This window comes from Carassius gibelio, chromosome B5, assembly GCF_023724105.1.
Source record: "Carassius gibelio isolate Cgi1373 ecotype wild population from Czech Republic chromosome B5, carGib1.2-hapl.c, whole genome shotgun sequence".
In the NCBI taxonomy this organism is placed as follows: Eukaryota; Metazoa; Chordata; class Actinopteri; order Cypriniformes; family Cyprinidae; genus Carassius; species Carassius gibelio.
In genome coordinates this window covers 34,719,035-34,742,045 of record NC_068400.1, presented here as the reverse complement: position 1 = coordinate 34,742,045, position 23,011 = coordinate 34,719,035, and the positions used below count along the sequence as shown (strand labels likewise).

At 36.2% G+C, this 23,011-nt stretch overlaps 2 protein-coding genes across 10 annotated transcripts in view; one reads left to right on the top strand and one right to left on the bottom strand.

Annotated features, from left to right (window-relative positions):
* The window catches only part of camkk1a (calcium/calmodulin-dependent protein kinase kinase 1, alpha a), a 68,393-nt gene extending 60,652 nt beyond the window's left edge, over positions 1 to 7,741 (top strand). For 5 of the 7 annotated variants that reach the window (XM_052555881.1, XM_052555882.1, XM_052555883.1 and 2 more), the window contains 2 exons: positions 3,278 to 3,325; positions 4,277 to 7,741. In XM_052555881.1, coding sequence (XP_052411841.1) covers positions 3,278 to 3,325; positions 4,277 to 4,352 — 124 coding nt within the window. In that variant the 3' untranslated portion in view covers positions 4,353 to 7,741. The remainder of the gene's footprint in view (positions 1 to 3,277; positions 3,326 to 4,276) is intronic. The other 2 variants (XM_052555887.1, XM_052555886.1) reach the window with 1 other exon arrangement.
* A 6-nt stretch (positions 7,742 to 7,747) lies between these two features.
* LOC127957382 (P2X purinoceptor 1-like) lies at positions 7,748 to 22,990 on the bottom strand. Of its 3 annotated transcripts, none has more exons than XM_052555904.1 (13): positions 22,629 to 22,990; positions 16,501 to 16,645; positions 15,251 to 15,322; positions 14,272 to 14,332; positions 12,355 to 12,442; positions 11,849 to 11,929; positions 11,316 to 11,457; positions 10,829 to 10,974; positions 10,567 to 10,657; positions 10,421 to 10,486; positions 9,928 to 10,023; positions 9,335 to 9,379; positions 7,748 to 9,253 (listed from the first exon to the last, which is right to left on the bottom strand). In XM_052555904.1, the coding sequence occupies exons 1-13, from the start codon at positions 22,763 to 22,765 to the stop codon at positions 9,239 to 9,241; spliced, it is 1,185 nt and encodes a 394-aa protein (XP_052411864.1). In that variant the 5' UTR covers positions 22,766 to 22,990; the 3' UTR covers positions 7,748 to 9,238. The 3 variants fall into 3 exon arrangements, with proteins under 3 accessions (XP_052411864.1, XP_052411863.1, XP_052411865.1); XM_052555903.1 differs by having other exon boundaries at positions 14,260 to 14,332; positions 22,629 to 22,988; XM_052555905.1 differs by having other exon boundaries at positions 7,748 to 9,216; positions 14,260 to 14,332; positions 22,629 to 22,987.
* Positions 22,991 to 23,011: the final 21 nt, after the last annotated feature.

The window sequence follows — 23,011 nt, the reverse complement described above, 5'->3', positions numbered from 1 at the left end:
ATTCAAGGTCGCAGCATGATATTTCAGACGTCATGTCTATCTATTTGAACAGGAAGGTTTGCTAATAGTCACCCATTACTTCTCCTGCTGCCAACATACGTTTCCATAGTAGCATGATTCAGTCGTTTTTTTCCCTCTTGCACTAGCATTGAAAGCTCCAGGACTTGATGTTTTCACAATTTCCCTGTCTAGAACTTTCTCCTCCGCACTACACTGAGGACATGGCTGACTCCCTTATCAATCATTTAGATTTCAGATTCAATCTTTTATATGTTTTTCAGATATTTTCTAGTTGAGATAAGACTTGAGGAAAATGAGTTGTGGCATTGTATTTTAATCCTTTTTCCTATATATATATATCACATAAACCCATTATAATAAATGTCTTATTTACCTGTGCTCTTCAGCAAGTAGGAAATATACAGAAATTTGATACAATTATCAAACACTAAATTCTACATTAAATACAGATAAATCCTTAAAGCTACAAAAGTGATTGATTTCCTCTTTTTTTCTTTCGTTCTTTAAATAAACAGACATCACAGCACCCGGGCTATTAAGTTATTTTTGTTGCTATAACGTTAAAAGAGCTGCCGCTGCTGAACATGATGCGGATCTGAGACGCATGTTCATAGTTTAAGCCGTGCTTCATTATGAAATGATACAGGTTACAGTGCACTATGAGCAGAGGATAATGACTAACAGGACAGGAAATTTAGTTTTTACTGACATATGGCCTGACAGCATCTCATATGTCAAGAAAAAAAAAACAGAAGCAGCAGTTGTGAGTGTGGTGGTCAACTCTACCCTTGCCCTCTGCGTTATAAATTATATACATAATTTTTTTGTGTGTCTATACAACTAAAATGACTATATATATATATATATATATATATATATATATATATATATATATATATATATATACATATAACCACTATATATATATATATATATATATATATGTGTGTGTGTATATATATATTTTTTTTTTATTTTTTTTATTTTTTTACTTAAATATATAAATTTTATAAATATAAAAAATTTACACATTTAAAATTATAATTAAAAATCTTGTATAAATCAATGAATTTAAAACGTGTCTGTGTGTTTATAATTAATTTAATTTATAATTAATTTAAAAACTCACAAAAAAAGTTACAGCAGTAATTCAGTTTCTTTGAATCGTGCTGGATGTTTACAGCATCCCTCCTGTGACAGTTATTCTCAGAGGCATTTTGCTGTTAATGTAGTTGCCCACTACACTGACAAAAGAGAAGTCATTTCTGTCCCCACTCTGCTGCTTTTCCCACATTAGAGGGGGTTTGTTCAAGGACAACAGAATGTTCTCTCACTCTTCCTCTCTGTGTGATGACTGTCAGAATCAGCAGAGGGTTGCTCTCGGTCTTCTGAATGCCCTGGATCAATACAAACAGTCTGGTTATCTCTGTATGCATCCCATATAAACCTGTGTATATTTTAATGCAGGGCTGAAATCTCTCTGCGATGGCTTATGGTGTTTTTACAGATGTGCCTTATGCAGTTATTATTCGTACAATCAAAACTGAAAGGTCTATTTGATTTGATCTGTAAACAAATGGACATACTTGTTTTAAGTGGCCGGTCTGTTGACAAAAGTGAAATCTCTTGGGTAACAAGATGGATCAATACGGTGACTCAGCAGATAACCTCCGTTTCCAAGAGGCAGTTGGTTGTATTATCATTTACCTTTATAATTTTCTCATAAGCCATTTTTCAGCACTTGTTCCCTCTGAGTTAGTGTTTTTGATTGAATGAATAAAAAGCAGCAGCGCCCCCAGTTGGTAGAATGTTATCATCAGAATTCCCAAAAATCCCTCTGTCCCTTTAAATCTCCTGTCAGGAGTGCACATTTGCATGTCATCCATAATTCAGTGTCAGGTTGAATACACTACCTCCTGCACGTTAATAACCTTTTTCCTCTAAACACACTTACTGTACATCGCCAACACACACTCTCCTTCCCTTTCTGAGGCATTCATACACTCTCAGGTGACTGCAGTCGTTTCTCTGTGATGGCATTGTGAATCTCATGAAGATTACATTTTCTACATCTCTCTTACATATTCATTTTCTCAGAATTTTGCCACTTTAATAACCAAGCACAATATAAGAATTACTTCTTTCTAACAGCTATACAGTACTGTTTATTTAATTTTCCATGCTCTTTTCTACTTACTGCTTACTTTTAATTTTCTGCAGTACAGTGTGAACTCAAGTTAATTATTTTAAAATATTAACCTTTTTTATTTTTAAATGATCTATCTATCTATCTATCTAATACATACATATTTATGTATATATGTGTGTATTTATGTGTATACATGTACAGTACATACATTTCATCAAAATAATTCACTAGTACACAATTTAAATATCTTTAATTTATAATTTATTGACTGTAACATCAAAATAATTATCTTATCAGCCACAATTTCACATTTTGTCAGCCTATTAACTTTTTTGTGCTGGATAACACCGGCTGCCACTGTACAGCTGTACGGTATATTAAACATGAACTATGTTTTTTATATGATTTTCAGTTTGTTTGCATAGTGCCACATTTTGTGTAAAAGGAACTGGTCAGGACATGGTATAATGCTACACACATCACTGAATAGTCCCTGGTGCAAAGCTTGCAAAAAGAAATGTCCCAAGTCATTACACATTTTCTGGCTGTGATGAAAATATGGCAGCACATTACATTTCAGCAATATTTTCTGGCCTCCAACACCTTAAAAAATGCTTCCATTCTGAAGCCACAGAGCGCAGGTTGTCTGTGCGTAACTATTCATATGCTCATAAAGCCCAGACTGGAGTTAGTTGATAATATTTCCTGTTGATGTTTGTCAAATACAAGGGTTAAACGCTGTCTCTGGACAAATATGCTTGGCATTTGATGAGTTTTCCTAAGCGTCTGGGCACATCCGTCTCTCTTCAGTTGTTGATGCTAATGCTGTCGGTCTCTGACTGGACTAAGCTAGACGTACTGTATATGCAAATCAACTATCTCTGACTGCAGTTTTATATGATTATCTGAGGAGTACCATTTTAATAAACTGATTTTTTATTGCATGATTTAAATGCAGTCTAATGTTCCCTATTAATATATCTGGCATTTTGACCAGCAATAACTCACAGGAGCCTCTATAATGACCTGGTTCCTGCCGCTTTACTTCAAATGAAAACGCTGACACTGTCCTCCCTTTCCTCCACTCTCTGTCTCTCTCTGCTGCAGGGACTCTTGGCCATTCCGGCCCTCTTTTAAACTCCAGCCCTCATTAAGGTAACTCATTGTGACAGATGGTCATTGTCATTTGTCACTCAAGCCCTGTGTCAGATTCCCTGCCCTTCTCCATGCATCCCCACGGATCAGTGAAAGTATGAGTCATTTCAGCCCCCATCCTGTCCTTGTGTGGCATTTCTCTTGCTTCATGACAGTAAAAGTATTTGGTGATAGAAGAGTAACCCTGTGAAGCACCTCATGTCATGGTCCTTCATTCAATCCCACTATGTACAGTATGTTCTGAGACCTCTGTGTGCAGTTGCGTCGTTTGCGGCAAACCTTCCCATGTCCATGTGTTTCCTCTAAGATTGTTCATCAGTGTGCTCAGAACGTTTCTAGTTTTTTTAGTTTAATACTGGATAGTTCACCACAGACTGTCTTCACACAAATGCTTCACACCTGTTTAATATAATGCACATTGCACTACTGCAAAAACTATACCTAGACAAAATCAAATATTTTTATGTGCTAATTTCCTGGAATCATTCACAGTGCAATTTTTAATTATTATTTAATATTGTGTCAGATTTATTTGCCCTAATTCAATTAAAAGTGAGACAAACTGCTGCTGGTTGCAGCCTCTCTCTGTCAATTTAATTTCAGTTAAATTTCAAACTACTTCATTGGCATGACCAAACGTAATAGGTGTACAATCCTGGTCCTGGAGGGACAACATCATGCAGAATTTGACTCCGTCGTGTCCCAATGTACCTTCCTAAAAGATACCAATAATAAAGAGCTTGATTACATTGGTTCAGTTGTTTTATTGGAATTGCAGCTAGACTGTGGATAGTGCTGGACAGTGGCCCTCCAGGAGCAAGACTGGACACTGCTGTAATAGATTAGAGATGGTCAAAAGCTTGCCTTTCAAGATCAACTACTGGATCAAAGCAGGGATCATATAGAAAGGCAATGATTCAACATTTTTTTCTCTGTTTTTCTTTCTCTCAGAAAAGGGAGCAGTGGAGAGGCTGGTAGAGAAGTTGAGCTCGAGGACTTACATGAGGACGAACCACCCACCTTTTGAGTGTCTTCATAGATCCTGAAGAGTTCCCCATTGTCCTTCCATCCCTTCGAGCAGAAGATGATCATGACCCAAACGGCTCAACTACACTGTTTCCACCGACTTGAGGCTTACCTTGACACTGAACTGGATTCTGCTATTGCTAGTCATCCTTCAGGGTTTTCATCTCTGTCAGTCTTGCACAAGAATCACTTATGGTTCTCATGAAACCTGGCCTTGATAATCTGGCTGAAAACGATTCTTTCTCCTTCGTACTATTTGGATCTTTCCATCCTGGTCCTCTCATCCTGGCTAAACTAGTAGATTTTGTATGGAATCTATATTAGGCCAGATTTGTTTGAAAGACAGACTATGCCACAAGCGTTCTAGTGCATAAGACTACAGCATGGAAAAAAGATGTGATTAACTTGGTAAGCTGTTGATACAGTGTGCTGCCATCATAACCTCTGTACATGTGTAGAAAATAATAGCAATGGCGTCTTGCCTTTTTTGTATATGTTAATGTGCAATTCTTAACCCTATCCATCAATAGCATGCCTGAAATATGGCCTTCTCCATATAATGGTGGTTCCATATCTCTGTTGCTTTCCTTTTCTTTCATACCATCAAATTTTCCGATTTTTTTCAGATACTATGTATAAACACACACAGTGTCGTACTGTGAAACAAAGGGGCTTATGTAACTACTAGATACTAAAAGAGGCTCTTGTCTGGACATTCAGTTGATTCTAGAAAACAGGGCTTTCTCATACAGCGTGTTTGAGCGCTCTGTATAACTATTATCTAGAACAGGGCTTATTTTCCATGTTTGTGAATGTCACAAATGCTTCATTCGGATCGCACCGGATGCAGGGCTCTCGTGTTGCAGCGCTTTGTCTCTCTGCAGGAACAGAATGTGTCATTGTTTACCGAGTCTTCACATTCCAAAAGGCCTGTTTGTCAGTCAGCGGTGCTTACGGGCCCTCGAACACACACGCAAACATGCCACCAAGGCGAGCGAGTGTGCGCTGATGCGGAAAGAGAGGGAGTCAGTTTCACTCAAAACAGACAAGCCAATTGAGGAAAGGATCTGAATATGGTGTTTAGCTGTGCAACGAAAATAAACTGCCATTCAGTGTCATCCTGGTCCCTCTCGGCCTGTATCAGCTCCGTCCAAAACAATACGCCCTTGTTTACATCGGATCGTCTGCCAGGCGAATCCATCATGCCCTGTTTTTGAAATCACATATTGAATGTGCACAGAGAGTCTGAGTTGGCCGAACATTGTGAAGGCACATTGATGATCGAGATATTTAATTACCAGAGCAGAGCATTCATGTTCATTCGATTTTTAGCATTATGAAGCTCTCACTGTGCATGTTTCCATTTTAAAAGGACAGTTCACCCAGAAATTAAATAGCATTAATAGCAAATACTTGCCACTTGAGACCAGTGCTTAAAAATGTGAGACAGGCTGAATAAAAATGACAAAAGTCAGTGGCTCAAAAGCAGAAATGCCCCATTTACCCTGGTATTTTTAATGCTGTGCAGTGTCCTGTCTCTGATGCCCAGTCATCAAGGAAGTCAAACCATATTTACATGTTTTCAGAAAGCCATTCCGATTTTTGTCTTTATTATTGAGATTATCAAAAAACACTGGATTCTTTGGCTGTTGTTCACGTTTGCTTAGCAAAATAGTCTGTTTGTGAGCACCACTAAGTCACAGTTTTATGTGACAACAATGGCCCATGGCATGTGATCAAAAGTGCAAATATTATTGGTTGGCCAGTTTTCTTCTCAGTGCAATGGACATGAACATAAAAATAAAAGAGTTGCATTAATGGTATGCAAATGATTGTGTCGATCTGAACATACACATTCATTCAAATACTTTTAAATGAATGTTTATTATATTGTCTTTATGTGAACAGTCCTTTCCCCGTCATATCATTCCAAACTTTTGAAAGGAGATATTTCGCAGAATGTCTAAGCTGCTCATGTAATGCAATCGGATGGTTCACCAACCATTCCCCTTTTATTGTATAGATAAGAGCAGCTTTGACTATTTCAGGGTGAACTGCCCCTTTAATTAATTCATTTTACAAAAATAAAAATGGACTCAATCAGGTCAGCTGCCAATTATTTTCAGTTAACTGATATTACATAAGCAGTGATTGCTTAGAGGAAACCTTTAACAAATGTCACTCATTTAGCAGATTCATTATGGCTAATATAAAGACCGCTTTCATTATATTCTCACTAATATCCTGAGCAGATGGTGGTCCATTTTTCCGACTCCTACACATTCTTCCCTTCTTCTCTCGATGACCCTCTCGATGTCTCTTGAGATTGCTTCTTGCCCACAAACTGAATTACACAGGAAAACCATTTTCAGTGCCAAACGACTAGTGTTTTTGGGGATTTGTTTATAGGGAGTATTTGATTAAATGGAGTCTTGTTTCTGTCGTGTATTGAGACTTCTGTATGTGGTACTCAGGGTCTGGACACTGCTGTTTGGGAAATACAGAGAGAATGGAGTAGCATATTCTATGTTCAGGAGCTGTAAGGTGTTTATGTGTAGAAATTCATCAGATGGTTTTAAATAATGCCCCTCGTTCTCTTATATGTGTGAGTTTGCAAACTCATTTGTCCATTCTGTCTCAAATGCACAGTAGTCTTCTTGATGTACAGTATGCTATGCACCTGTTAGTGTCTCGACGTACGGCATGTCCCTTAACGTATAACCTTTTACAGACTTCTCTCTAGGTTTGTTTATTCCTTTTGATATCTATCCGAGGCAAAACAACTAATGTTTAAACCCCTTTAAATTGTTTCCTGCAGGACTTTTGTATAAGCTAAACATATGCATCAGCCAATATGCCATACCTCTGTCTGAGCAATCAACTCAAGTGTGAAGGCTTTATTTCCTTTTCCAGGTTTCGGCTCATGTGCAATAGATGAGGTTTGATCATTTGTCTACCCACATTTACAAAGTTTTCTCTTACTTAAAGGAGGGGAGTGAAATGTGGCAGTTTTGAGGCACTTTGTAGCTGCAAAACATTCTTACTATCAAAGCTTAAAATTCCCTTTCTTGATTTAAAAGTATATCAGAATTGTATATAAACCGTAAAACACTGTCTCACTCATACCTACAGTTTGAACTGCCCAGTTATTTGTGTCAGAGTGCCTGATTTTGCTGGTTATTTATAGACGTATATATTCTGCTGCATTAATCTGAATGTAACGGTTAAAAAAATTCAAAGACAACAGAAAAAAATAAGAGCATGTCCTGAGAAAACACTGAATGCAACTCTTACTTTGTAAATATGTACCAATGCATATAAAGATGCTATTTTTTGCATGCTTTTTGTACACATAGACATAATCAAAGAAAATAAAGATATCACAGGGGATTCAGGTTTCTTCTTTATGTTTTGTCATTTAGGATTTATTTTCAATTTTGCATGATGAAAATGATTTTCAATTTTGCATGATGAAAATGAACTTGGAATCAATCAATGAAATTGACCTAATAATAATAATAATACGTATAACAGCAGCTACTCAGTTGCTGAAATATTATATTGTACTCAATAAAACCAAACAATCCTTCATGATTAAATAAAATAAAATTGAGGTAAATTCCTAAAAGCAAGTCATTGTTGCAGAAAAGCCCAGACAGATTGATCAAGATGCCAGTGCAAAGCAGAAAGGTTTTGGATCACCCTGAAAGGGTTTTATTTTGATGCGAGTTTCAATTATTGGTAAAACGTCAGGTTAGGGACCAATTCTCACTATTAACCAGTTGCTTATTAGCATGCGTATTACTTACATATTGATTGTTCTTTAGTACTTATAAAGCAATAAATAAATATCTTATTCTGCATATTCTCTATATTCTCTTAATCCTACCCCATACCTAAACTTAACAATTGCCTTACTAACTTATTAATAAGCAGCAAATTAAGATTTTATTAATAGTAAGAATTGGTCCCCAAACTAAAGTGAGACCAGACTATTTTGTTAGGTGAGAAGAAAGACTGCATGAGTGTCCAGAAATACCTGATAATGCTCTCTTGTACAATGACTACACAACTTCTTTTAAAACAAGTAAATATATGGCTATGGACTATTGATTTGCTTAACAATTACTTTTACCGAGAGAACACAAGCACAGCTAAGAGTTCCTGAATGAGCGGTAGTCATTATTTCATATCATTAAATGCTGCATTTGACCAATTACATGAAAGCAGTCCAGAAGGCTGTGTACTAATAACAAAATACCAGGCTTTTGACATAGAGCATCCTATGTTTCGTTGCTGAGTGTTTTGTGAATGAGCTACAACAAAAACTAGAGGCCTAAATCACTCACCAGTCTTTAAGAGCTGCTTAGTTTCAACCTCCTACGTTTCGCTGACCACCTGAAGTTTATTTTACACAAAAATTAGAGGGTCACACTTTGACTTGCTACAAAAACAACAACAAAAACCTATACAAAATGCCTAACAGTAAAAAATAGCTTTTTTAAAGTATACAGGATACCATATCCAGAGCATGACATATCCAGACATCACACGGTTATTGCCAAACACATTTGGAACCTTGTAAAGACCCTCATAGAATTGTGTACCTTTACAGTCCTGAGCCTCTCAATATGAACACATCCAGTGGGTATTAGAGTCTTAAATAATAACAGTGATTTAATATCTTTCCTCAGTAGTTTGGGAAGGAATTGTGATTCAGAATGGAGAAGTGATGTCTGGCAGTTCTGTGTGTCAAGTCTCCCAGCCGTCTTGCTTTAGCTCCAGTGTTGAGGTGGGTTTTTTCCCCCCTCTCTCTCTGTGTCTTCAGTGCAATAGTCGTCATGGCAGCCGTCCTGACTTTACTCCTGTGCACAGCAAAGATCTGAATTACTGTGACCACAGCTAAAATTGAAAAGTTGTTTATAGAGATATGCTTTGATTCTACAGGGATCTGCGGCTGAAGAGATTTGAATGGTACGTTACCGTTGGTAGATCTTTTTCTGACTCTGACTGAGGTAAGGATGGTTTCTGTGAAAGGGCAAATACGTATCATTTCCCATGCTCCCATCAACCCCAAAGTTTCTCTTTCTCAGAAAGCTGCTAGAGTGAGAGTAATGGAGTTTAAGAAGTGCCCTCATTTTCCTTTCTTTATAAGATACACGTCTGGTCAATGCTCTGAGTTGCTAGGGTAACTATAGCAGTGCAGAGATGTCTACAGGAAGCCTGGTGTTGCATTACTTGAATACACATATCAAGTGAATACAGTTACAAAAGTAAGATGTGTTGTTTACGTTGTGTGTTTTGGACATTTGTATTCTACTTAAATCCTCTATTGAATGTCCTTAAGGACACTACGGGAATGTAGCTTGATGTAAATGTCTGGATCTGCTCAAGTAACAGATTTGCATGGGAGCTAACTATGGATCTCTGCTGCTATCTTGTGTTTCTGTAGTGAACTACCATTGGCTATCCACAGAGCTCTCAGAGACACACCAGCGAACACAAAGGCAAGCTTGACTTGAATTAAATATCTAATACCTTTTATTTATTTATTTATTTATTTAAAAAACACTCACCTCCTCTGGGTTTTCTGTATGCTTGAATTTCATGTTTTTGTAGAAATCTCTCTTTGGAACAAAATATAGGAGGAGCAAATCGCACACCACGGTTGCCTTAAACAACACATGAGAGTAGATGTTACATTTAGTGTTAGCACTAAACAGCTAAGTGTATAGAAAGGTAAGATTGATGCTGTTATTTTTTAGGAACTAGATGGTTATAGAGATCTGCGATCTGTGCAAACAATATTACTGCTTCTTATGTATTTCAGATTAAATTACTGCAGCCTTGTTGAACATGAGAATTCTTTTTTAAAAGCATGAAAAAAATATTACCTCTAATACTTTTTTTATTGTAATTAACACATCTTTTAATTTTTATATGGATGGTACAACACAAAATATTTTTTACACCTGTATCATCGTCTACATGTCAGAAGAATCTAAAATATGGAGTCTGTAGTCAAAAGTATCTCTTTTTATAAATAGAAGGTTCTTTTCTGACACTCACCACTCCGAAGATTCCTACTCCTGAGCCTATAGCCGTCAATGTTGGGATGATATCAAATTTTCCTGCCTGCAGAGAACAGTTGTAAACCAACAGAAATGTGCATGTTGCATAATATCTTTGTGAGTGATCCATAAAAATCAGCTTACTCGTCCATTAACGATGATGTCTATCCGCACACCAAACACCTTCATTAATGTTCTCTTCTCCACCTCATTCTCCACATAATATTTAGCATATCTGAAACAGCCAATATCACATAATAATTCCTCTTAATATATTCTTTAAAAAAAACAATGTAATTCATTCTTTTACAGAACCCAACAAATCTCAAAGGCTCAGAAATAATACAGTAAGGCACCACTTACCACTGAGCAGTCTATTAAAAATGTGTTCAACTTTCTTACCCACCTAAAATTGTATCCCAATGATGGTTTCTCTTGTTTGTCATTTTTCCCTGTTCCATAAAGACCATAGAACTCATACTTAGGAATGCAGTATTTGATATTGAGGTCCAGGTTGCAGTCCCAGTCAATGAGAAGTCCTATAGCACCACCCTAATACATCAAATAAGAAATTATAATGTAGATGTTTCTATGATCTTCTCCAGATTTGAATCATTCACTACAATTTTGGGATAATAAAAGCTAATAGTAAAGCTATAAACATTGTATGATAAAATCACATTTCTAGAACAAATTGTGAAAGTCTCCTCAAGTGATGTGATTAATGAATAGAAATATTCAATTCAGTACATCAGTCTTTTGGAAATCATCCTGATTACTGGACATACTAGAATGTTTTAAATGTCTTAATGCATGTATCAAGAACAAGTATCACTAGGAGTGTGAGTGTTAGTAGGTGTGTGTATTTACAATCATTTATGACAAAAACCTACCACACGAGCTATCTCTGAGAAATCGAACCCAGAGAACTTAATGATGTCTCCCAGTCTGAAGATGGGACACAGTGGATCAGTCTTGGGATGATACAAACATGTATTGATGTAACTCTGATTCACACTCTCCACCAAGTTACTCCTAGAGAGAAAAAAAGTGAGGAGAAGGTTCATTTGTTAGACAAAACGGATTAGGCTGAGCATTGCATTTTAAGCCTGGCCTTCAATAATGTGTTAAGTACTATATTGTACTGTACAAATGTTATTAGATTATGTTATGACATATAAATGATTACTGATGTGAGTGAGAATATAAAAAAACTTAAATTTAGGTTTGGTTTACATTCTTCAACTTGTTTCTTTTTTTTTCACAAAACAATTGCAGACATTCTTAAGTACCATAATAAACCCCTGATTTAAATAAACACATTCAAAACAGGTCCTTTTTCAGATTTCATCCTCATTCCTCTGAATTTACTTGTTAGGCTTTTCCAATAAACCACAAGGAACATTTGAAAAATATAGAATTTTACCTTACTACATTAAACTGGCGAAAGGTAATGGAGTTTTTGATGAACAGTGTGTAGTTTTCTGATGTCAGCAGGATTGGAGGGCTACAGAGAAACATGAGAGGGACAAAATAAAGTTAAATGGATCAGACCAAGACTGTAGGCTGATTCAGAACAATTGTATATGCAATCTGTCACATGCTCTTGGTATAAACAGACTTTTATGTTTAAGGCGACTGTCAAAGAGTAATTTGATTCTCGTTTAGTTTCCAGGATTTCTACACAGACATGAAGTTCAAGACAGGAATGGTGAGTCTTTGCTTTTAATTCAACCATATCTTATATTCATTATGGTGGGCTTATAAATAACAGATGCCACATCAAAAATAAATCAATAAATCAATAAAAACACAAATTATAGTGCAAGTGTGCCACAGTAATTGCTAGGCTACTGTTACTGTTTGACACCCCATGTAATTGATTGTAGAATTGTAGTTAATCATCAGCAATAATAAAATAAGCATTCATACTCTGGTATTTGACGGTCATCTTCAACTGGACACCAGGAGTAGATTTCACAAGTACTGGTATTGCTTATACACCTGCCCGTCATGTGCCCTGAGAGAGACAAAATGCCTTAAGGGAACAGCCGAGGATAAAAGCTTTGGTTTTGATCAACTGACTGAAACAAAACATAGTCACATCACAGTATATATATATATATATATATATATATATATATATATATATATATATATATATATATTATATATATATATATATATATATATATATATATGTTACGAATTACAAACTTCATAATCATGGGAAGAAGGAGGCGGGAACCGACGGACAATCAATCAAGTCTTAAAAATAAAATAAACACAAAACGCGGACGAGTGCCGCGCACAAACTAAAGCAAAACGCAAAATAAAGTCCAGGCCTGGTCCTCTCTCATCCTTCACTGTTGTAGCTCCTCTTTTGTATCCTTCCAATCTCCTCTGTGGGACTCGAGACCGGTGAGTGGAGCAGGTGTCGCTCATTTCCCAATCACTCCACCGGCCTCGCCTCGTTCCCACGGCTCTCGGCCCCGCCCCCGCCCCACTCGTCACTATATATATATTTATATATCCAGGTTCTCCATGTTCCAAAACATTTTGAATCCCACATTTTCAATATTGATTTAGACTTTGTTGGTACAATATTGGGTAGAAGATTTTCAGACTGTGTGAAAAGCACTAAGATAAAATCAAATAAATCAGTACGGTTGATACACATCTATTCCTATTAGTAGCTGACTTTGTATAGCATTTACAAACTTTTGTACAACCATTAAAATACACTTAGTGTAACCATTACATATAACGCATCCCTTGTGTCACAGAACATCATACAGATATCAGAGACTTGATACAATAAGCACGAAATGATATGCAGTCTGAAGCATGGCATAAATAACCAGAAGGTTGTGTGTTTTCAAGGAAAACATAGATGAATTCTACCCTGAGTTCACATAGTCAGTATTGTAACATGATTAAGGAAAATATGTGTTGAATGGTGAAGTCTGTGCCAATTGCCCATGACTGGAAGTCAAGGTACTTTCTATTACTGTTAGATAGTACTGTTTACTTACATGTACGTCTGTATTCCTAGAGCAAACCGTTCTGCTATGTTCCGTGTGAAACTGAGTCAATATTTGAGTATTTGTGACCCACACTGAGCTCATGATATCACTCATTCTATAATGTGGGTTTGATTGGATTATTTTAGTTTATAAGCCACTGGTGTTCCCATTGCCAGTTAGTACTAATACTAAACTCTGTCAATCCCAATGATGTAAAAAAAAAAGCAAGATTTATTTACTGCTTTTGAAATGACTTCAATTTATTTCTGTTTGGGTAGCAGTGGAATAATTGTGCGTAGTTCCTGTTATAGAAACTGCTAGTCACACCAAGTAATCTGAATCTGGATGAGAGCCCTGTGGAACTCTGGGAATTACAGACATCAGTGAGCATGGGGTAAAATTCATCAAAGATGTGGAAAACAGAAAAAAAAAAGCCTTAGAGCATGAAAGCAAAGCATTTTAGTCATGGATGTTAGTGACTTACGGAGACAGCAGCATGGATGATGTGCAGGATTGTCAGTTAGGAGAGTGAGAGTTCATTAGGCCCCCTTTGATTCTGAGTAGAGTTTGAAACCAAATGCTTCCGTGCAAGTGCACCAATTTTCTTACCCCATGATGATTTGAATCCTGTGGTATATATCTTAAACCACTGGTGGACTGATTTAGTTACCAATGAAAGTCAGAGGGATTATGCAGTGCCCATAAAAAACACTCAATAAGTGAGTTCCTCTGCCCCCGGCTGCAAGTGATGTGAAGTTAGTCTGCTGCGCCGGTGCCTTCTGTCGGAAAAATGTAATGGTTAAAACTTTACCATTTCCCGTACGTTTGTATTTGCCCTCATCACAGTCCGCATCAGTCTTACACGTGTTCTTCCCATCTTGCAGCTGAAATACACACAGGAAAGGAATAGCACTTTAATGGATATTAGTGTTTAATTAAGCCCTGGTTGGCTTGTTGAATATATGCAAATGCGAGATCCAAATGAGACAGGATACTCAATAGAAACAGAATAACCACAAAACCCAATTCTAAAAACTCATTTGTTTAAGCAAAGCTTTGTAGCTAGTACAATAAAGTCAAATAGAGAGTCAGGTGAAAGACAAATACGACTAAGAGAAGGTAAATGAAAGAAGAGATGGTACATGAAGAGCTAGCCATGCTACTTTCCTGGAAAGTACAAACAGATTGTATCATCAAACAGATTATATGTGTTTTCCGAGGTCACCTGAGGAAATAAGTGACACTTTCTATTTATTTTTAGGATATTTTGTATTTTAAACATTTTAATGAGCAATGCAATAAATCTAGTGACAATGAGATTCACAAGTTTAATATTTAAAATGTGACAATTCCTTATTATATGGTATGATTTTGAATAGTAGGTACAGCAGTTTGTAACCCTAGGCATGTGACGCCTGTCTTAAAACAAACTAGATGAATTTATGCTTCATCTAGCAACACCAAAGACAAACTGTCACTCAGTGACGCACATGGCTTTACTGAGGCAAAGAAAAAATAGTAAAAGTGGTTTGATCAATGACAGAAGCATCAGCAACTCTCAGTTAAGTTTTAGTTCGGTCTCGTGCCAGGATTGGTGCCCTTCAAAAAAAAAAAAAGTTTTTGTGGCAACCATTGACCTTTATTTCTGAGAAACAGGTGACTATTTTAACTGGGGGGGAAAGATGGTCAGGATATGACTCATTCAGAGATCTCAGAGAAAAAACAAACAAACAAACAATTATGACAGTCACAATGATGAAAACCTATAGTGATGGGACGATAAGAAAAATATATTTACCTACCTCAGGACATTTGTCCTGTTTCTGTCCCACAGTGGCAATGAAGTTCGTCATCACAACAAAAGATGAGGCACCCTGGAAAATGGAACAGAAAGGACTTGAAGGGTTCCACATGACCATGAGTAGTTTTGATATCTAAGCTCAAAACAGAGCCAGAGTGCCATGTTAAATTTATAGCACATCCTTTGGTGATACAGTGGTTGCACAAGATGTAGAGTGTTTGAAGCTGACTTTACTTGCTTGACTTCACGCTACTGATTTCGACACCCCGGCATGACATGATGAATGTCCTTTTTTTTAAAACCTAAACCTAAACCCAAAACAGACTTCCAAAAACCCCCCACTGTGCATTTGGTTCATTATTAAATGCTTGAGTTTCACTGTTTGAAGATAAGCATAGCTATATTTTCAGCTTACATCTGAGACACAGCTGCGTTTAAGGCTGAAAATAGGGTTTAACCTCAGTCTTAAATAGTCTAAGTGTCATTCCATCTCGTGTCTCTGGATTCTTTCAGGATTCTTTGATGAATTTGATGAATGAATGTTCTATGAAAAGTCACCATTAAACATAAAAACCTGTGTGTGTGTGTGTGTGTGTGATGTGCTGATATTTTTTTATTATGATGAACATTTTGATGTTTGCTTTTTGGAAGAAATATTATTTGACTTGATAAAAAAGCTCCTGGAGCCACTCCTTTGATTGCTGAGTGATGACGTGTTTACTCTTCTGTCAACAGTCTGTCTGTTTCTTATAGCACTGGGTGATATACTGGTTTCATATACTGAAACTGCTGCAGGCTGTTGGCATTAAGTAAATAATGGCAGCCATTTTCAGTTATTTATGTTAAGAAATAACTAATGTCAAGTATTTCTCTATTAGCATACTAAATAGCGTCACAATATGTGTTTACTTGCCATGACAATATCAGTAGTTTTTCAGCCAGTGTGAGAATAACCTGCACATGACTTCAGATGTTTACACAATATGAGTACATTTATCTGTGATAAGGCCCAATACATAGCCATAATGACTCCTATACCAATATAAGTGTGTTTAAAATCAGAAAGCAAACTGAAATTTATTGGATGGACAATTACCCAATGAGTAGCCCACATCTGCATTCAAAAATATATTTCTTAATTTTTTAAATAATAACAAAACCACACAAAAAATATGATAACTATGTACATTATATAAATAAGGACTTCTGAGGTTCCCAGTTCTGAGGCCAAAATTAATAGACACAACTCACCTGTTCAGGAAAAACAAAATCAGCTGCATCCCATATCCTCACTTTTCCGCTTATATTTGTGAAGGACAGTCCCTTCATCTTGGTGAAGACGGAGCCTATGGCGGTATCTATCGCATGGTAGCCTTTCTCATACATGAACACCCACCTATCAAGAGCAAAAAACAATTCATAACCTGATCTCATATAATCAAGCTAATTATTACTTAAATCATAACTGTGGCGCGTGGGGCGGGGCCAGGAGGCGTGGGAACGAGGAGTGAGGCCAGGTGTAGTGATTGGAGATGAGCTGCACCTGCGCCCCACCGCTGGTATGGAGTCCCACGTAGGAGATGGAAGGATATAAAACTGGAGCGACTATAGTGAAGGACGAGAGAGGACCAGGCCTGGGACATTATTTTATGTTTTGGTTTTTATTTGCGCGCACCAGTCGTCCGCGAGGGGCTGGTGCGCTGTTTTGTATTTATTTTGAATATTAAAGTTTCATTTTGATTGTGCGCTGGTTCCCGCCTCCTTCTTCCCGATGATTATGGAGATTTTATCGTTACAATAATCATATCTATTGTATTTCATTTTGTACGGTTTGAATTCCAAATTACTTAATAAATACTGTCTTCTTTTTTTTACCTATTTAATTGTCAGCCACATACAGTTTCAAAGAGCTAATTCTTTGATATGGTCTCACAGAGGAAGTGTTGTGGGTAATGCATTACAAGTAACGTTAGTTACATAATCAGATTACTTTTTCAAGTAACTAGTACAGTAACGCATTACTTTTTAATTCACAAGAAAATATCTCCGTTACTTTTTCAAAAAAGTAAAGCTGGTTACTTTGTTTTCCCATTTATTGACTTAAAAATCTCCTGTACCCATATTGGGAGAAACCAGAATTACAGAGGCATTGTATGTGCTGTGAACATGATGTAGTTCTAGACTAAATGTGAATGAGCATTCATTCATTCCACTCGCAAAAAATAATACATATAAAAACTCAGAATAAGACGCAAACCTACAATAATTAAATATGTTCAATAACAAATGTATCTATTTTATTTATCTATTTTTTATTTATCTATTTATCCCATTTTATTAACTAATGTCGTTGCTGCTGACTGTTCAACCATATTAATAAGCAAAAATTACTTTAGATAAACTAACAATTGTGCTTTGTTGTTGTTGTTTTTTAGCTGAAGAGTGTTCTTTCACACCTTCTTCTGCTGTGTTCTACTGTAAAGGTGAATTTACTTTTCCTTCAGAGGTTTATTCATTACACTATTTGGTGTGAAATGGCTTTTAAATTTTTTATAAATAGAACTTATTATATTAAAAACAATCAAGCCCGGATCATATTTAAAAAGTAATGCAAAAGTAACGTAATGCATTACTTTTCATAAAAAGTAACTAAGGAACGTAATTAGTTACTTTTTTAGGGAGTAACACAATATTTTAATGTTTTACTTTTAAAGTAACTTTCCCCAACACGGCACACAGGTATAAAAATTTTCTGCAGTTGACAGTGTTGACAATTATTTTCAGAAACATTGTAAATGATTCTGTAAAGCCATTCTTTCTTTCTTTCGATTCATGAATACTCACAGCAATTGTAAACAGTGAAATTAGGGTTTCAATGTTTAAATTGGATATTAATACCTTTGAACCTCTGTTATTCTTATTTTTATTGGTAACTAATGGACAATAACTATTTTAATAAATATTTATTAGTGCATTATTTTATTCAAAGTAAAAAGCATAAACTGTGCATGATTTGCACAATTAAGCTCACACAGCAGTTGGAAAACGTGGTAACAGTTTAGTAAAGGGACCAATTCTCCCTATTAAGTAGTTGCTTATTAGCATACCTATTATTCAAATGTTGGCAGTTTATTAGTAATTTATATAAAAGCACATATTCTGCATGACCATATTCTACATCACTACCCAATGTTTAACAACTAACTATTAATGAACAGCAAATTAGCAGTTTATCGAGGCAAAAGTGATAGTTAATGGTTTGTTAATAGCGAGAATTACCTTAAAGTAAAGTGTGACCGAAAAACTTCAAAATAACATAAGGCTATGTTTTATAGTGTGTGTGTGTGTGTGTGTGTGTGTGTGTGTGTCTGTCTGAGTTCATATGTTCTTGAACCATCTTGTATCAAAAGTCGGATGAAGCAATAAGATTTGGGCTTCATGCCCTCTTGCAAGACACCACAAATGTTATTCTTCCCTTTGAAGCATGACTCTCAGTCTTATCGTCTGATAACATCTGAATATACCGTCTGATATCGTCTGAAACATACTGCTCCACACAGACAAAAACTAATGCTTTTGCAATAGTTTATCGACTTGATCAATTTGCGTTTCATTCTACCTCACTTTCAAAGACAAGCAACTTCCACATGACAGATCACACTTTTAGCTGAGCGACATGCAGGTTTATAGTGTTTAATGCTTTTAAGTTTAGAATACCTGAACAAATACATCTGTTAGCATGTTGAAACTTGGACTAGAGCTGCATTTGGTTCATTATGGGTGGTCTCACTGATAAACAAAAAGGAGTAACAGTGAGGGATGAGAGAGCAGCACAACTCCTGTGCCGTTCTATGATCACACAGATTAAACAAGGTTTATTGTGCATTATAGTATAATACAGTGATATAACACATTGTAGATATACACAGTAAATACGAGACAGCTAAGTATTAGGCACTTTCACGTTAAGTTATTGCTCCAGTGGCTTTATGTACTGCACAGTAGTCATTGATTTGAAGGGAAGCACAACACACTTATTTGGTTACTTGCAAATTGTATTGTTTTGAGCACACAAATGACACCCACATGTTAACTGATACTCCACTCTAAATCAAATATGGACTAACCCAACTTTTGGGTTAAAACTTTAATTAAAAATTGAAACCAACAGCTGGGTAAGTCCATATTTGACCCAAATTTGGGTTGAAATAACCCAGCATGTTTTAGGGTTGCACAATACAGGTTTGAATTACTTAAGAGGAAATGCTCAGCATTTGTTAGGACTTGACTGTTGTAAAGGTTAGGGATGCACTCATAGACTGTTATAAAGGTTAGGGATGATTAGGGATGATACTGAGCTCATGTACTCATACTCCTATCTGTTAAAATGCACATGTTACTTAACGGGAGAGAGAGAGAGAGAGAGAGAAAGAGAGTGAGTGAGAGAGAGAGAGAGCGAGAGAGAGAGAGAGATGTATGTACTTCGTATGATGTGATTAAAATGTTTCCTTTCTCTAAAAAAAAGGAAACAAGCTCTTGGTCCATAAAGAAGATCTGTAAAGTTGCAAAGACTAAAGTCTCAAATCCAAGGAGATATTCTTTATCAAAGTTAAGACTGAAACGGCTCATTCAAACATACCCCCACATCCTATACTTCACTATGTGAAAATATTTGCATAATGCCGCCCAAATCTTCACGCAAAGAAGGCATGGTTTCTGGAACCGCAGTTAGTGCTGAAGCAGCCATGTCAGGTAGATGCTGCGTGTATCTAGGTGAAACCAAAAGCACTTTATATGGCCCTCTGAAAGTAGATGCATTTAGGAATCTTTAAGTTTACTTACAACAAAACAGCAATGCATTTTATGGATGACTGTTTATGGAAATTATTCTGACTTTGCTACGACAATCTGGTGCTTCTTAACCAGCTACTGTAAGTATGTTTTGTTATTAGTTTAAGTATTTGCTACTGAATGTTCAAATGTGGAGTTTTGCATTTCGTGTGTGTGTGTGTGTGTGTATATGTACACACTGTGAAAGAGAGAGAGAGAGAGAGAGAGAGAGAGATGGTCACACAGTGGAGTCAGCTGTCTTAACGTCTGTGACTTGTGTACCGCAAACATATATGAGCTTCATCACTGTGTCTGTCAAGCCACACTGTTCTCCTTTCGGGCTTAAACTGATGGAAAAACTAAGGACATAATTAACAGTCTTTACATTTATTTTGAAAGATGAAGCTCGCATTTATGAAGGAGGGGGCGTAACATTTCCGATGAATCCTTGCAGTGTTTGGCCAGTCACAATGCACTGGGTCAGTTGGCCAATCAGAGCAGACTACGCTTGTCCGAAGGAGGGACTTTGTAGAAAATTACAGGTTTGAGAGAGGCGGGACATAGAGGACCTACAATAATGTAAAGTATTTTAAAAATAATGTGTTTTTTTTTTTTTTTACATCAAAGCATGTCAACATATTCTGGTACACCAAATACACCAAATAATGATCTTTTGAAAAGCAGCATATGACCCCTTTAAGACACGCACCATTTGGATTAAAACTAAATCATAAAAATACGACCATTTATAGGGGCATTCACTATAAACATAATTTATTTTCAACCTTAGGCATACACGACTTTCTGGTGAAACTGAATCGAGCAGCCTGTGTGAAAGGCACTCAGCTGTAGTACTTGTCCCTCTCATTCTTATTCTGCACCAGTACAAATACATGCACATGTTGGGCGTTTTCCTTGCTTGAATGTTTCTGTATTCTGTGTTCTGTTCTGGTTTTGGAATTTAAATAGCAGCATGTTTCAGAGTAAAAAAAAATATATATAAACGCAATTTTGAAAAATAAAAAAAAATAAAAACGCAAATTTCTGTTTGTGAAAATGTCACATGTGATGAGATTTACAACGAGTGGTTCCCTACATTATTACAGCAAAGCGTGTGATTTGATTACAGCTGCAAAGGAGCAGTTCTAATGCTATTAAATTAAAGATGATGAACCATAGAGCAAAAAAAAAAAGAATAAAGAAAGTAACAAAACTTGTAAAATACATTTTAATGGGCATAATTAAGTGTGAAAATAACCGAAGGATATAAAGTCAAACCAAAATATTATTCAGAGACCAGATATAATTTCTGATATTTTTTTTTACTAGTGTGTGCAGGACACTATAGTTAATTTATGTAGGTGAGGATAGCAAAATAAAGTAAACTGTGACAAATTATACACAAAAAATCTTCATACAGTAAACTACCAGTAAAACTGTTACACATTTAGGACCAAAAATTATTCAGACGGAGTCTGGGAAAAAGAATTTATTTATAGGTTTGCATGAAGCTGGAAGTATGCCCAGAAGACTACAGACAGTCATTAAGGCTAAGGGTTGCCCGACTAAGTATTGATAGTTGTGTAAAAACGGTCATACTAACAGCTGTCTGAATAATTTTTGGTTAATTGTAATCCATTACATAACTTTCTATCAAAGTTATCTAACATTATCAAGCTGATTTTTTTTCTGACACAGTTCTCTGTGAGAACTCTTTTTATATTTTATCACCATCTTTTAAACAATAGAGAATAAACTGTGATAATGAGAGAACAGTTGAAGGTGTCAGAATAAATTTAGGTTTTGACTGACATATTTAATAAATTAAGTTAATCAGCTAACATTATACATACTCTTTTGGTTTCTGTACCCAATATTTAAACAATTTACAAATGCAAGAAAAATATCGGTATCTGTACTCTGTATCAGCAAGTACCAAAAATAAAAGTATCGTATCGGGCAAGTACTGGAAAAACTGGTATCGGTGCATCCCTAATAAACGTTAACATCTGTCAAGATGAAAAAAAAGTCTGCTTTTCTCCATGAATGACTACAGAATTACATTTTACTGCGACACTCGCATCATGAACATAAGTGAACCTTTTCATACACAGACGCAATGTACAATCAGTTATCTAACATATACTGAGGGCCAGCTGTTAGAATTATGACAGGAGATGAGCTGCTGCTACAGTACATGATTGATGCTATAAGCCATTAAATCTAAATCAGACACTATAAAAAATAAAAATAAAAAAAAACTTATGGGCATACTTTCAAGCAAATCAAGTAAACAAAACCATTCTCAGCTTCGGAAATGTGTGTAACAGTTTGATGGTGTGCTGCTAGTTAGACTAAGCAGTGCATTGTCTTAAATAGCACATCATGACAGCACTTAACTTTCCACTTCAATATAAGGCTTGAGCCGTTAGTTTGTTTGCATTCTTTACATTTTATGCCCTTGTTGAACCATATTGAGTTCAGTTACTCATGCTCACTGATTTTTATCTGCTTTTTCAGAATGTTTAAGGCTAAAATAAATCACTTACCCAATGATGTAGGCTAGAACACCCATTTGGATGATTCGGCATGCAACTGCAACTTTTTTGTTCCGGACCAGAACCTGTCGAGGTGTTTCATATTCAAAGAAGAAGTTTGCTAAAATTATTTTTATTTGTGGTCTCATCCTTCTCACTGAAAGGAAAGAGTACAAAGATGTGTAATATCCTCTTCTCTATCTTCACAAGGTTCTTGATCCTGGAAGATGTCCTGGTAAGCACTGAAAGATGTTTATAGAGTGCTGATATCTGACTTCCCAGCTCGCCTCAGCTTTCTGTGTCTTTATCTCTCTCTCTCTCTCTCTCTCTCTCTATCTCTCTCACTCTTCTAAACCAAACAGTTCTCGAAATAAACCGCCCACTTTGAGTTGCTC

What these genes read in the sequence shown, in the direction of transcription:
- LOC127957382 (XM_052555903.1), bottom strand. Translation starts at nt 22,765, where the DNA reads ATGAGACCACAAATAAAAATAATTTTAGCAAACTTCTTCTTTGAATAT. An exon ending in GATGACCGTCAAATACCAGA is followed by an intron (nt 11,930 to 12,354) that starts GTATGAATGCTT and finishes GTTTCTCTGTAG; the next exon opens with CCCTCCAATCCTGCTGACAT. An exon ending in CGCCAGTTTAATGTAGTAAG is followed by an intron (nt 11,458 to 11,848) that starts GTAAAATTCTAT and finishes TTTTCTCTCTAG; the next exon opens with GAGTAACTTGGTGGAGAGTG.